Source organism: Ciconia boyciana, chromosome 5 (assembly GCF_034638445.1).
Source record: "Ciconia boyciana chromosome 5, ASM3463844v1, whole genome shotgun sequence".
Taxonomy (NCBI): domain Eukaryota; kingdom Metazoa; phylum Chordata; class Aves; order Ciconiiformes; family Ciconiidae; genus Ciconia; species Ciconia boyciana.
Window position 1 is genome coordinate 31,601,182 of NC_132938.1, and position 15,998 is coordinate 31,617,179.

The 15,998-nt window shown below is 39.6% G+C and overlaps 1 protein-coding gene across 1 annotated transcript; it reads right to left on the minus strand.

The window, feature by feature from the left end:
• Positions 1-3,175: 3,175 nt before the first annotated feature.
• Positions 3,176-15,611, minus strand: PDCL2 (phosducin like 2). Its single transcript, XM_072862422.1, has 6 exons — positions 15,435-15,611; positions 12,172-12,280; positions 11,585-11,675; positions 8,878-9,021; positions 3,720-3,928; positions 3,176-3,378 (listed from the first exon to the last, which is right to left on the minus strand). The coding sequence occupies exons 1-6, from the start codon at positions 15,609-15,611 to the stop codon at positions 3,176-3,178; spliced, it is 933 nt and encodes a 310-aa protein (XP_072718523.1).
• Between the last annotated feature and the right edge of the window lie 387 nt (positions 15,612-15,998).

Below are 15,998 nucleotides of genomic sequence, written 5' to 3' on the forward strand. Positions count from 1 at the left end.
AGGACTATCTCTGGTAATAAAAGTTAGCATTCTTGTGTTTGTGTGCTGGTAAAGCTTATAAAAACTGTAAGATGTGTCTGTATTATTGACTTTGCAGAGAAAGTTGTGAAACAGCCCAGCTACTAAATACAAACAGCATCAGGTATCAAAGTTAATCAGAGAGATGACTTAACTGATACCGCACACTCTTTTATGTACAACTGTAACGGATTCCAGCCATACTGCCTACTGCAGGACTGGAATATGCTTAAATGTCCAGTGATTATGTTAGTATAAACCTGTTCTGTGTGCAGCAGAACATAGCAGTGAACTGTCTTCTCTAAAATAAAACATTGCTCAGTAGTAATAATATGTAAATATTCCCAGTTTTCTTTCTCGGTTACAAGGGTGTTTATTTTTCAGTTGATCTCAAAACAGCAATATATCTGAAAGCGTAATTACCAATGTGTATCTATAGAAGCTTAATTAGTGTTTGTGTCTGGAATGAAGTAAGGTACTTGGCTGCAAAATCCCATGGATTTTTCTTTCTGGATTACCTTTCAGGTAGATCAGTTTCCCCATTTGATTCACCTTGTGACCAAAGCCTTATGCAAAGGTATTGTAGGGAGAGGAACCTCTTTAGCAACAATGCTGCTGAAGAGCTAACCATGAACTCAGTTTTTCCACTGGAAGAATTTTTAAAAGCACCAGTAAAAACACTTATTTTTGTTACCTACTGATTCATAATACTCTATTTCTAGCTTTCAATTGAGGACAATGTGATATAAATGAAACTAATAATTTCATTACTCATGCAAAGGATAATGCTCCTATGATGAAAAGTAGTAAAGATAATAGGATACAGCAAGAATGGAAAATTCAGGAATATTTTCAACAAAAATGCATAATTACCAGAACTGGAATATGGACAAGAAACCAGGAGGCTAAAAATAGCATCAACCTGTATGTATCAAATTTGCCACAAGATCTTTAGTAACCAGTAGTAATTCTTCAGAAAAACAAAGTAGAGATACTGTACTGTGTCCCTTCATACCCTGCATGTATGGGAGTGTAACACCTACCTACTGCAATGTTGCAGCAGCAAATTACTCTTTGTGGTTTGCACATCTTACATTTCGGGATTTGACAAGATCAAAACAGGCAACACAGCTGTGGAGATGACACACATTTGCATTTTCTGCCAAAGTAATGGCCTAACCAAGGTCACTTTTTTAATGCTTCTTCTCTTTTGAAAGTATTTTAAACGCTCCTGAAGGAACAGGAGAGAAAGCTTAGAAATGGTATGGTGGTTTTATGAAACTATTCTCCACCTAGAAATACTATTTTTCTGGCTCTTATCATCAATGTGAGTTTGCTCTGGTGTGTAATGATAGTTTTGTTTCACTCACAAAGGTTACATGAGAGCCAACATAGTTTTCAGACATTGCCAAATTATGCTTTTGTGAATTATTGAATGATGGGACTAGATTGGGCTAGAAATGCAGAAATTTTCAGTGCACTTCCATTAACTATAACCATGTTTCTTACAGAACCATCATCCCTATCTTGTGCATGATATACTTCAGAGCCATAAAACAATCATCTGCTCAGGATGTTCCTTTTTGATCCTCACTGGCATATTCAAAAGAGGATCAGTTTGAGGAAGCTGGTTTTGAAACTAAATTTCACATCACTCCAGAATACTAAAATCAGTGGATTTAACAAAGATGCTGGCTTGAAAGCCTGTCACAATCTACACAATCCTTGTAAAGCAAGGTTGATGAACATTCATTCCTAGACCCTTTTCCTACAAATGGTGTAACTGACCAAGAACCAGAAACACCTGCTTTTAACCTGCAGATTCTCTTTGATTTTGCTGCTGCTTTGTCACATCTAGTGGCCATAATCATGATTGCATGGTCACTTCACCTGGACATAAGTAAGGGTCACCAAAGCGGAGGTTTGCCACTTGTACAGTTGTGTGTTGTGCTTATATGTATCTGATGGCAGCCACAGCAGCAGGAGGGAGGTTCACTGCTAAGAGGAAGTGGTTGGTAGTACTCCTTTTATAGCAGCCAAGACTGATACTCACCTGATGTGACTGTGGAATCATATCTAAAGTCACTGATGACCTATTTACACTTAAAACTACTAGTTAGCTTTCTAGTTTGAAGTGGCAGGTAATGGCAGATAATCCATTATCTCTGAAATGCATCTACTAGTTATCTCTCTGAAGCTGCAAAATACAAGTTTCCAGAAGTGGTATCTGCCAGTAGGTATCTAATAGCACAGCTGTATGCTACTGGGTAGAAAAAAAAATGGCTAATGTTAATTTTCTTGTTATTCTTGGGTATCTGTGTGCCAAGTGCTAAGTGAATGGTTTATGTTTCATTTTTCTTTCTGCATCCTGGTGCTATAAACCATGTCAACTGTATATAACTAAGTCTTCATTAGCACATTGAGATTTTTTTTTTATGATGAGTCACTGGAAAAATAACTAATATTATAAAATTTGATTCATTACTCATAATAAATAAAAATGCTGAATTGGGAGCGTGGTCTCTTCATTCACTCATGTAGTTTTGCTTATCTACAGTTGTACTGTAAACTATTTTGTTAAGGATATACTTATTTTTGTTAGGAAGGAACAACTGATCCAGCTGTCAGTATTCTAAAATATTAGAAAGATTATCTTTGACACTGGAGAAGATTCTTGAACACTTGTCAAACAAACAGAACTGTTAGTTGATAGATTCAGGGACAAATCCTGATTTTATATCACTATACGCATCATTGTCTTTGGGTCAGCTTTTCAGTGGGGGAAACTGAGAAGGTCCTTATCAGAGCAGAGTTCTGCTACAGTCGTTTCACTGAGAATTAAAGGACTATCTTGCAGCCATGCTGGATAAAAGGAGGAAGAAAGTATTGGTTAGAGCCCACCAGCTAATACCCTCCCCTTCCCATTCCATTTAAGCAGCGTTTGTATGAAATGGAGAATCCAGACTCTCAGTGTCAACGACAGCCATCTGTATGTATCCAAAGCTAAGCATGGCCTTCATTTACTACATCAATTTTCTTCCACAAATCAAAACCCAAAAAATATACAAATGAAACCACAGCTCTTGTTTTGGGTTTTTGGTTTTATTTTTTTTTTATTGTTTCAGGCTTTCCAAAGGGGTAAAAAACTGTATTTGAGCTAATTTATGTCAGAACAGACGATCTCCATTAAAATTTTCTCAAGTAAGCGTGGTTTCATCACATCACTGCTTTTTGTATTGGTGTCTTCACGAGCAGAAACATTTTGCACTGACAGTGCCACCATATTCGTAATGTCCTTTTTGGGGTTTTCTTCTAAGTCGGTTTCTATTGCTCCAACTTCTGCTAGTTTCCATTCAAGCTCTGTAAAAACAAATGACTATTCTGATTATTGCAATAAACTCCCACTTAAGAGGAAAAGGACTTTTATTAAAGCTCAAGCTCTATCTCAACAACAAAAAAGAGAGCCATCCTTGTGGCAAACCAACTTTATCTCAGTAAAATATCTAACTGTGAAACTGCAAAATATCCATGCTTATCCAATATTCTTACCACAGAATTACATAAATTATTTGCTTTTTGTAGACTTTTTTTCTACAAAAATATTCAAAAATCTTTTCCACCTTTAAGCAGTGATCTATAGATCTAATGATTACAACATGAAATTTTCTACAACGTGAATTATTTAAAAATACTTCTCATACCTTCCACTTTAAGATCTATTCCCCCACATTCAGCTACTCCAATGAACCTGCCTTTTATTTCACCAGTTTTATATACAAGTATTGTGGGTAAGTATCTGTCATAGTAATTCTGAATGCAGCTGTTTACAGTGGCTTTGAGAAACCTGACTTCTGGAAACTTTCTGGCTAGCAGGCTGAGATGTTCGTTAACCAGTAAACACATTGGGGTGCTAGAAAAGAATAAGAAAGTCTCATGACACTTCTGGTGTAAATGATCTGTAAAATAACTAAAGTTATTAAAAACAAAGCCTTTGAAGAATAAGTGTACCTTTTCCTATAGTCTGCTTCTACTTTAATTTGTCATAAGAATTGCACCACAAATTTTATTTAGCTGCTTCTAAGATCATTGTGATTTAAAGAGCAGTCCAATTAAAAATTTTCAATGCATACATAATAGGCACAGTCTATAAAATATGTCAGTAAAGCTACCAGATGCTTCAAGCATTGTGCCTCAATTTTGTTCTCCACTAAATGAACATTTTTAAAGTTCATTTTGTCCATTTATTGTAGAGTTTAAATGAGATTTTTAAATCTGTAATATACATTTTACTTTAATTAATTTGACCTGGCCTTCAGTTTAACATTTAATTACTTCTTCATTCTTTTAGTAAAATTTAAGTAATGTCAGGGAAACCTTTGTATAGTCATACCACCACCATAGGCCTGTTCATTACTTTCATAGCTCCTATTTGCAATGCAATCACCATATAAACCTCGGTTAAAAAAAAACTCAAATGAAACAACAGGGCTTTTTGTTCCCCTCCAGCCTGTTAATGTTTTAGAAGTTTAACCCCAGCCAGCAACTAAGCCCCACACAGCCGCTCACTCACTCCTCCCCAGTGGGATGGGGGAGAGAATCACAAGAGTAAAAGTGAGAAAACTCGTGGGTTGAGATAAAGACAGTTTAATAGGGAAAGCAAAAGCCATGCATAGGCAAAGCCAAACAAGGAATTCATTCACTCCTTCCCATGGGCAGGCAGGTGTTCAGCCATCTCCAGGAAAGCAGGGCTCCATCACGCATAATGGTTACTTGGGAAGACAAACACCAACACTCCAAACGTCCCCCCCTTCCTTCTTCTTCCCCAGCTTTATATACTGAGCATGACAGTATTCCATATCCCCAGGGTATTCAGCCCCCTGAGCTGGAAGACAGGGACGGACAGCAGAATAAACCCCCCATAATCGGGGAGGAAGCAGTTAATGACCTACTATGCCACCTGGACACTCACAAGTCTATGGGGCCGGATGGGATCCACCCGAGAGTACTGAGGGAGCAGGCGGACGAGCTTGCCAAGCCACTCTCCGTCATTTATCAGCAGTCCTGGTTAACAGGGGAGGTCCCAGGCAACTGGAGGCTTGCCAATGTGACGCCCATCTACAAGGGCCAGAAGGAGGATCCGGGGAACTACAGGCCTGTCAGCCTGACCTTGGTACCAGGGAAAATTATGGAGCGGTTCATCTTTGAGAGCGCTCAACAGGTATGTGCAGGCCAACCAGGGTATCAGGCCCATCCAGCATGGGTTCATGAAAGGCAGGTCCTGCTTGACCAACCTGATCTCCTTCTATGACCAGGTTACCTGCCTAGTGGATGAGGGAAAGGCTGTAGATGTTATCTACCTGGACTTTAGTAAAGCCTTTGACACTCTCCCACACATTCTCCTAGAGAAGCTGGTGGCTTATGGCTTAGGTGGGTGTACTCTTTGCTGGGTAAAAAACTGGCCGGATGGCCAAGCCCAGAGAGTTGTGGTGAACAGAGTTAAATCCAGTTGGCAGCCGGTCACAAGCAGTGTTCTCCAGGGCTCAGTTTTGGGGACAGTCTTGTTTAATATCTTTATCAATGATCTGGATGAGGGGATCGAGTGCGCCTTCAGTAAGTTTGCAGATGACACCAAATTGGGCAGGAGTGTTGATCTGCTTGAGGGTAGGAAGGCTCTACAGAGGGATCTGGACAGGCTGGATTGATGGGCTGAGGTCAATTGTATGAGGTTTAACAAGGCCAAGTGTCGGGTCCTGTGCTTTGGTCACAACAACCCCATGCAATGCTACAGGCTTGGGGAAGAGTGGCTGGAAAGCTGCCTGGTGGAAAAGGACCTGGGGGTGCTGGTTGTCAGCCAGCTGAACATGAGCCGGCAGTATGCCCAGGTGGCCAAGAAAGCCAACAGCATCCTGGCTTGTATCAAAAATAGTGTGGCCAGCAGGACTAGGGAAGTGATCGTGCCCCTGTACTCGGCACTGGTGAGGCCGCACCTCGAATACTGTGTTCAGTTTTGTCCCCCTCAGTACAAGGACACCGAGTTGCTGGAGCATGTCCAGAGAAGGGCAATGAAGCTGGTGAAGGGTCTGGAGAACAAGTCTTATGAGGAGCGGCTGAGGGAACTGGGGTTGTTTATTCTGGAGAAGTGGAGGCTGAGGGGAGACCTTATCGCTTTCTACAACTACCTGAAAGGAGCTTGTAGTGAGGTGGGTGTCAGTGTCTTCTCTCAAGTAACAAGTGATAGGACGAGAGGAAATGGCCTCAAGTTGCGCCAGGGGAGGTTTAGACTGGATATTAGGAAAAATGTCTTTACTGAAAGGGTTATCAAGCATTGGAACAGGCTGCCCAGGGAAGTGGTGGAGTCACCATCCCTGGAGGAGTTCAAAAGACATGTAGATGTGCACTTCGAGACATGGTGTAGTAGACAAGGAGGTGTTGGGTTGACGGTTGGACTAGATGATCTTAGAGGTCTTTTCCAACCTTACTGATTCTATGATTCTAGGATTCTATGAATATCCCTTTGGTCAGCTGGGGGCAGCTGTCCCAGCCGTGTCCCCTCCCAACTTCTTGTGCACCCCCAGCCTACTCGCTGGTGGGGTGGGGTGAGAAGCAGAAAAGGCCTTGACTCTGTGTAAGCACTGCTCTGCAGTAACGAAAACATCCCTGTGTTATCAACACTGTTTTCAGCACAAATCTGAAACATAGCGCCGTACCAGCTACTATGAAGAAAATTAACTCTGTCCCAGCCAAAACCAGCACGCTGGCTGAAGTTAAAAGAAGCTGATTTAGCCTACGAACCCTCAAAGAGTTCCAGCAGCACCCTCTCGTGGCCAAAGACAGGTGAGGCAGTTTTGTTACTAGCCTTAAGAGACTTCAAAGAGCTCGTATTCATTCCTAAGGAATTTTGAGTTTCCGCACTGACTCGTATTTATGCAATGACAAAGTACATAATTGGTTCTCTAGTAAACAAAAAAAAATTAAAATCAAGAAAAGCTGCTGTTTTCTTTCTTCAGAGCTGTAAATTTACATTACTGTAATTTGAACAATTTCATAGAATCATAGAATACCAGGTGGGAAGGGACCTCAAGGATCATCTGGTCCAACCTTTCTTGGCAAAAGCACGGTCTAGACAAGATGGCCCAGCACCCTGTTCAGCCGAATCTTAAAAGTGTCCAATGTTGGGGAATCCACCACTTCCCTGGGGAGATTATTCCAATGGCTGATTGTTCTCATTGTGAAAAATTGTCCTCTTGTGTCCAGCCTGAATATCCCCCAAGTACCTTGTATGCATTACCCCTCCTCTTTTCCATGTGACTCCTTGTAAGAAGGGAGTCTCTGTCTTCTTTGTAGCCACCCTTTAAATGCTGGAACATGGTGATAAGGTCTCCTGTAAGCCTTCTTTTCTCAAGGCTGAACAAACCCATTCTCTCAACCTTTCCTCATTTGGCAGGATTCCCAGTCCTTTGATCATCTTTGTGGCCCTTCTCTGGACCCTCTCCAGGCTGTCCACATCTTTTTTGTGTAGCAGGGACCAAAACTGAACACAGTATTCCAGGTGTGGCCTGACAAGCACTGAGTGGAGTGGGATAATGACTTCTTTATCTCTGCTGGTGGTGCCCTTGTTGATGCAACCCAGCATCCTGTTGGCGTTCTTTGCCGCAGCAGCACACTGTTCACTCATATTGAGCTTGCTGTCCATGAGGACCCCCAGGTGCCTTTCCACAGAGCTGCTCCCCTGCTGGGTAGATCCCAGCCTGTGCTGCACTCCTGGATTATGTTTTCCCAGGTGCAAGACCTTACACTTGTCCTTGTTGAACTTCACAAGGTTCTTGTTAGCCCACTCTTCCAGCCTGTCCAGGTCTTCCTTCAGGGTGGCTCTCCCTTCCAAAGTGTCCACTTCCCCACTCAGTTCGGTATCAGCAAACTTCATCAGGGTACACTTGATCCCATCATCCAGATCACTTATGAAGATATTAAACAGCATTGGGCCCAATATCAATTTGGGGGACCCCACTTGTGACAGGTTGCCAGTTTGAAAAGGAGCTATTTACCACCACCCTCTGGGTGCGGCCTGTCAGCCAGTTCCCAACCCACCACACAGACCACTTGTCTAGACCGTAATGTGTAATTTGATGGACCTATTCCTATTGCTCCTGGAAATAATACTCAGTTCCTGACAACTGAGAAGAATCAAAGAAGCTTCCTCCTCCCAACAAGCTTAAAAAGAAGGAAAAGAGAAAGCTGGTCTCAATCTAAAAAATGCGTAACATTCCATACTAATTCTTAGTGCTTTTGGGAAACATCTAATAGTGTTGCTAACATATGCTGAACTAATCATGGGAGTCCTTTGACATTTCTGCTGGATCCTGTCACAACTTCTGCTACCACTAGAGAATTTATTGGGGAACTGATAAACTAACAAATTCCCTAGCTTTCCTCAATTTTTGTAACTGAGACTTTTCCTATTGGGCTTCTGATTTGTTCAAGTGAAAGGGGAAATAAAGGTAGAATAATCCTGTTAGAGCACTCCTGCTGAGGAAAGAGTCTGCAAACAAACTTCCCTTAGCACAGACTGCAGACACCACTTTCTCAGTGAAATTCAGAAATCTCAGTGAGGTTCAGTACATGGTAATAAGCATATCTAGCAAAATAAATCTTTCATATAATTGAACAAAAGTGAAGTGATTAACTCTCACAAAGTGAATAAACAAATCAAGGAGGTCCCATGCTCTATGATTCCATTGCCTCCAAACAATTGCTATTTCATTAGTCTATTTTATTTCATTTTTCTTAGTATTGCTTCTTAATTACGAGTTCAATTCTCTGTATTAGAGTATTCAACATCTTAAACAAGAAAGTAATTACCTTGACCGATAAAGATGAGTTATAACCCAAACATCCTCTGGAGCATTTGTAACTTCCTTTACATACTGCTCTCCACAAATTTCTCGTAGTTCCCCATACTTTTGCATCCTCTGAAGACATTTCCATTCTTGCAAGCGTTGCTGCCTAATTAAAAAGTAATAATAAAAATAAGCATTTGGAACATTTTAAATGCATTTTAAAATAATATCTAGTGCTTTTCTCTCAATTACTCAAAAAAATGCATTGAGTAACCCTTTAGCTCAAGGTCTTCTAATGTAATTTCAGAGCTAGAAAGGCTTCTGTGCTAATCTTTACTCAATAAGATAACATTAAAATACATTTTCTTAGTTTTATGTTCCTCAGTATCACATTTGGGAAACTTGAGCAACAAACATGTTGCACGAGGGTTTATCATTTGAGACAAAGCAAGATAAATTAAAGCAGGTACTAATTGTTTTTCTGATTCTGAAAATGAGATTAGTTTGAGGAAGAACTGCCAGTACTTATACTAATATTTATGAGACAATTTTAAATTATTCATAAAAATTGGCATGTAAAAACAGTAGATGGCAGTCTTCATCTATAAAAATACTTGCAAGGTAGAAAAGGAAAATGCCTCACTGAGATTTGTTGAACTAAAAGCAGCTATTAATTTTACTGACTGAAAGCCACTATAGAAGTGGCTTTTTCAAAAAAGATTAAAGAATATATATGCAATGTTATTACACTGTAGCAACAATGCATGATAATTTAGGTTCGCAACTTCCGCACAATTATGTGAATTATTATCTTCCTATGACAACACAGTGCTAGATACACAGTGTTAGCACTAGAAGTACTGTAGTCATTTTAACAATGCAAAAGCAGTAAGTACAGGTAGAATCTAGAAAGAGGAAATGTTTTGATCATATTAGCATTTTTATTCTGTGTAAACTGCATGTCTCATTTTTCTTAGTTACAGTACAAAACTCTGCAGAACTCAGTAGAGTACTTTGTAAAATATCTACAAAAATATGCATGTGAATGTCCAGTACAGCTAAAATTACTAAGTCTCCATACAAGCTGCCAAAGTTTTCTGAACCTGAATTCAAAAAACATATTCACTCTGCATGGTATTGTAAGTAAAATGATTGGTGTACTCCCATTAAATAGTTGAATAAGGTTGTGCCACAGTTATGCCTAAGAACAGTATACAGTACATCACAGAATTACAAAATGGCAGCATGGCTGAGGTTGGAAGGGACCTCTGGAGGTCATCTGATTCAACCTCCCTGCTCAAGCAGGATCAGTCTTGAGCAGGCTGCCCAAGAACCTGTCCAGACAGCTTCGAACATCTCTGAGGATGGAGACTCTGCAGCCTCCCTGGGCAACCTGTGCCAGACCTCGGTCACCCTCACAGTAAAAAGTGTTTCCTGATGTTCAGAAGGAACCTCCTGTGTTTCAGTCTGTGACCATCATCTCTCATCCTGTCACTGGGCACAACTGGAAACACCCTGTCTCTGTCTGCTTTATACCCTCCCTTCAGATATTTATAGACATTGATTAGATCTCCCCTGAGCCTTCCTTCTATACAAACTTCAAAAGAATATTTTCATGAAGTAAGAAATAGAAAAGCCAATAAAATTAATCTTGGATAAGAAGCAAAATAAACACAATAGTTGTGTATTAGGGGTCCACAGCTGACTTGATAAACATCTTTCAAAAACACACAAGTTTATCTACTACCACCGTTCCAGCATAGAAACTGCGGTGTATGATACAGTGAAACTGTGATTCATCATAAATTTTACATTGCATTTTTATTTCAATAATATATTTAGAAAGCATACTGTACCAGAAATGAGTGCTATCCAAAAGGCAGAGACGTATTTTGCTCATAATACTCAGATTATTTAATTATCAATTAAAAATACTAAATAGTTTGATTCCAGCACTGAAATACAGTTTTCTTCTTTAATGACATGCCATCCTGATACAGGTGGCACACACTCCCTATGCACAAACTCAGTATCTTTTACAAAGCTGGGGCCACATATGTTGAGACCCTGTTTTTCCTAATGTTCTTGTGCAACATGATAGAAAAGGGATACCTGCGACCAACTGTCCATTTCCTTCTGGCCTGAAATCCACAGAAACTGCTATCCAGAAGACATGAGAGAAAATGGGATACATATTTATCAGCATTGCTCTAACTCCTAAAGACTGGCAGAAAGTATCTTCAGAGTGATAGAGTGAGAGGTACAGTTTAATAAGGCAAACAGAGAATAAACGCTACTTGCAAAACAGATAAATGCTGAGTATACAACACTTCAAACATGCAATGCCTGTAAACACACAGTAGCACAATCTATCTTGAGCTGAACTGAGGATGTGTAACACTGGTTCCCACTGTGGCCCCTTCCATTCTTTTTCTTTAAAATATCCAGCTTTGAGACTAAATTAAGTATTTTTAAAGGGGAATAATTTTGTTCTAACAACACATCAAAGTAAAATATAGTGTAAACTGCCTCTCTTTGCCACTGACAATCAGGAAGATGCAGGACAGTAATGTCTATCTGCTGGCAAAGGAGTGGAAGGTGAAAGAAGGCAGTTGTGTCAGTCAGCAGACATTACTGCTCAAAAGATTCTGATTTTATGTTTCAGGAGCATGCACATGTACAATAGTGACATGTGCACTGTTGATCTGGATAGAAATATCTTACTATACCTGTACATTTCAATAGCTTTCCTATCAGCCTCATCAAAGTCATCTTCAGCTTCCTTTAATTCTTCAAGATTCATTCTTTTGTATGGTTTCACTAGAAAAAACAAACAAAAAATTAGTCACCTTTTGTTCTCCGAAGTGTCTTCAAACATTTTAAATGTATGAAAAGTATTACACAAACATGGAACTAATGAAAGAAAAAGACGCACTATTTCAGAAATTAGTCAACTTTTGTATAGCTCTGGGTAAGAGAGAAAAAAAAAAGTCATTTGTTTAACTATAAATATACAGGAAAATACAGAAATACAGGAGTGCATTACTACCAATTTTTCAGAATGTGAATCTTACTTATACTGACTGGTTCCTCTATGAAATTATGAAAATGAGTTATCTGTACATGTTATATGCCATAATGTTTGTCACTGTGTTGTATGTTTAATTCAGAATCCTTTTTAAAATAACCAAGTGAAAATAATTAAAATAAAAATATAATTATTGTACAATGTTTAAGTTACAAAAAGCATTATTGAAAATATCTCAGCTTTTCAAATTTTGTTATACTAGTGGTATGTATTTTTAATTTTACTTGCCTTCTGCTTCTCTCTGCAAGTGTAAAGCTGTTTCTTCAATTTCATCTTTTGGTGGAAGAATTCCAAAATCTCTCAGTATGTCATTCCATTCAGTATCTTCATTTGGATCCTGTTTTAATATTATGAAAGAGAACTAAGTCAACAAATCAGTCTTGGGTGCCCTTTTTTAAACCAAAACCAGCCCTTTTTCATTTTGGCATATATTAAGGATGTAACAAAAGGAAACCATTACTTAGAGGCTGTAATGCCTTCATAGACCATTCTCTAGCATGAATGTGCATTTGTCATTTTTCATTTCTGAACAGGAAACAGCAAGAAAATAAGAGAGAAAGAAATCTCAAAATGTAAGCATAGATAAAATAATCAGTCTCCAAAATATCAGCTAAAAAAAAGTCTAAAACAAATATGGAAACCTGCTTCAGAAACCTGAAACTATATACCACTTACTTAAACACAATTAAAGAAATACAGCTTTATACAGGCAAGATTCTTGTATCAGTATTTTTACGTTACTACTAAGAATAAGGTATTGACACTGTGAATAAACATGTAAAAGCATGCCTAGAATCAGAAGAAAAAAAACTTTTTATTTTACATGAATGATTAGTATTAATGTGTCAACATAAGGTACTTTGCACATGAGGTTTATAACACAGGACTTCTGCAGGTGTTAAGTCTACATTTGTGGTAATTTTAATTAAATGGTTAAGATAAAGGAACTGCATGTTATTTATAAGACTGGATTTCTACTGAAATTGTCACATTAAAAGAATCTGTTTATTGTAACTAGACTGGTGTTGGCATGGTAGAACAGCAACACATTAGGAGGCCTCTCAAATGGATTAGAAGTAGTAAAGCAGATTTTAAAACAGGTTGTTAATCAAAAAGTGTGGTGGTTTTGGCCCTGAAATAAAAACTTCTTTGAAAGCCTTCATAAAGAACATTCTGTATAGATATTTATATATCAGAAATATTTAATGATATTTGTAATTCCATAATAATGCAGCATCAAGTGAACAAAAAGTACATTACAAAAATTCTACCTGAGGAAACATCCAGGATTTCCATTGGATTACTGCCATGCCCATGAGTACTACATTGGCCTTTCCAGCCAACAGCTGCCTCATTTTTAGTCAACAAATCTCTTGTACAGAATTTAGCATGAGTATAATGAAACAACTTCTAATTCAAATGCTACACATGCCTCAACGAATTTCACAAAGGTGAAAGAAGTGCTTTGCATTTTAGGTGAAAACTTACTTGGGAAATCCACAAAGAGAGTAAATAGAGTCATGCTATTGCTCACAAGAAAGTTAAGTACAGCGGGTTTGCAAGAAGACTCTTACCTCTGCCAGTTTCTTCTGGCAGGAGTGAGGAAGCAAGACTTTGCAGGCTTTGGAGTGGAAAGGAAGTGGCAATAGTTATGGCAGTTCCTGCAACCATCTTAATGCATGGGCTCAGCAAACTGCAGGTGAGGGTACGGCTACCAATATTCACTACTAGTGGAGCACTCTGGCTTTGCAAACGTCTAGTGCCTTATTGCTAAGATAAAGCAGAGATTTCATACCTGAATACTTTAATTGATTTCTTCTGCAAAGCTCCAATATCCAGATTTTGGATCAGAAATGACAACTCCATTGTAAATAATTGGTTACAATATTTGGAAAATTATTTTCTGTAACATTCTACCTCTAATGATATGGTTATTTCATCACCAAGTCTTTCAAATATACTAGCAAACTTACTTTAACCTTATCCACATATGAAAACGTTGATAAAGAATTAAGAATGTGATGTTTTCTCCTTCTTTGATTGAAAAGTAATTGATATAATCCACTGGAAAAAATAAAAGAGAAACTCCATATATAATCTAATGAATTAGATGGTCACTAATGAGTCTGGAATAGGAAAAACCCAAAATAAGATTTTGCTGGAGTGTACTTCCCCAGGGTTTACTTATATAAAAATTCTTACAGTCAGTCTTACTGCAAGTTTTCAACCCTTCACCAAAGAAGAATTTTGTGTTAGGTACTATCAGGGTATCAAAAAAATCCACAGAACTAAGAGGACTACTCCTCCAAGGGAACCACTGAAGAAACACGAGTGATACACATGCACTTTGGCCTCCACACAAGTGATTTAGTGCATGATTTCCCAACTTAAGTCAGGATCAGATTTCCCCACTTCACAGAATGCAAATCCTTCTCCATAGCAGAAGGATTACGAAGAATCGTGAGACATTAAAGAACATAATAAAAATCATCATCATAACTGGACAAATAACTTCAAAACCACACAACAAAAAGGACTATGGAAACAGAATTGGAATGTAGGTAACTTAGAAGATTAGCTCTGGCCAGTTTTTGCCAGGAAAGATTTTGACTTTTTGTATTTTTCCGTAAATGTAGGTCCTACATAAAATCTTCCCATAGTATTTTACTTAAATGGCGTATTTTACACTATTTCTATTTAATGTTTGTAACATTCAATAGGTTTGTGTAACCTGTTGTACACTGGACATTTTCTAGATGCTGTTACATCTACAAAATGTAAAAGCAAAAAAAAATTGGATCAAGAATCCTAGATCACAGTAAGCATAACAGAACCAGGCACCTCTCTCTGATAAATCTGAACTCCAGTTTCAGGGAAAAGATCAGAAGCTAGCAAACCTTTAACAATTTTTTAACAAATTGAGTTAAATAGTGTTTAAAAAGTTGGTGTTAAGTGATTAGTTCAAGGTTGCAGTAATATGCACAGATGAAATAAATGAAAATGGGCATCAAAATCTTCAGAAGATATTTGATGGTAAGAGTGCAAAGGAGTCAAGCAAGGGCAAAAGTGATCTAACGTAAATTGGTTTCGGAGTATGAAGCTAGACTACTGAAGCAGTATTACTCTACTAGCAGGCCACAATCACACGTGAAAACACTTCTCATGACACTTCTCACTGCTGCCAATGATTATGTTAATTACCACCAGCTTTGCCAGAGGTAATGCATAGATCAAGTCTGGGAACCCACAGGCTAGATAACTTCAATCCTTAAGTGTAAATAACACTTCTGGTAAATTTAATTTGCAGTTCTGGTTTTTTTGGTGAATGGCATGAAATAAATTCTCAATTATGTTTTAAAAATATGCTACGCCTATGATCGTCCAGCTATGAAAGTGTAGTATTTTATTATTCTTACAGGAGAGTAATGACAGTTAATTCTTAACCGTTAGAAACTCAGACCTTCCTGATGTATTCGCACAAGAAAACCCACATAAACTGCTCTCCCATCTGCCATTTCTCGGGACCCCGCAGGGGCTGGGAAGGCTACGCAGGCCCCGGGCAGCGACACCGGCTCTTTGCCCTGCGCGGCCTTGCAGGGCCCTGCGGCAGGCTTGGCCACGCCGAGGGAGCTCTCCCCGGTGGCCGGCTTTGCTCCTGCCCTCCCCATCTCCTTGCCCTTCTCTCTCTGCCCAGCAGCGCGGCGGTTGCCTCAGGCAGCACGACACGGCTCTCGCCGCACCCAGCACCCCTCTCGGCCCCAACCGCTGCCCGCCTGCAGCGTCCCCCATTTCCTTGGCATCCCCGCCCCAACTCCCTCATCGCCCTCGGTCTCGGCTGCTGCCCCAGCAGGACAGCTCGGGGCTGGGGTGACCCTCTGCGCCCACCTGCATGGCGTCCCCCAGGGCACTGCCTCTCATCACGGAGCCCACTAGTCTGACCCGACGGTGGCAGGACGGCGACGGCGGTTGGGGCAAGGCCACCCCCCCCCGCTTCTAACGGTGGCAGCGTGAAGTGGGCGGGCAGTGAGGCGTCGGCGGGCCCCGGCCATCTGCCT

Excerpts from the sequence above, each read along its gene's own strand:
- PDCL2 (XM_072862422.1), bottom strand. The coding sequence starts at position 15,611 with ATGGGGAGGGCAGGAGCAAAGCCGGCCACCGGGGAGAGCTCCCTCGGC. Across the intron at positions 11,676-12,171 it reads CTTGCAGAGAGAAGCAGAAG|TGAAACCATACAAAAGAATG; the intron begins GCAAGTAAAATT and ends TGTTTTTTCTAG. Across the intron at positions 3,379-3,719 it reads AATAGATCTTAAAGTGGAAG|AGCTTGAATGGAAACTAGCA; the intron begins GTATGAGAAGTA and ends TTGTTTTTACAG.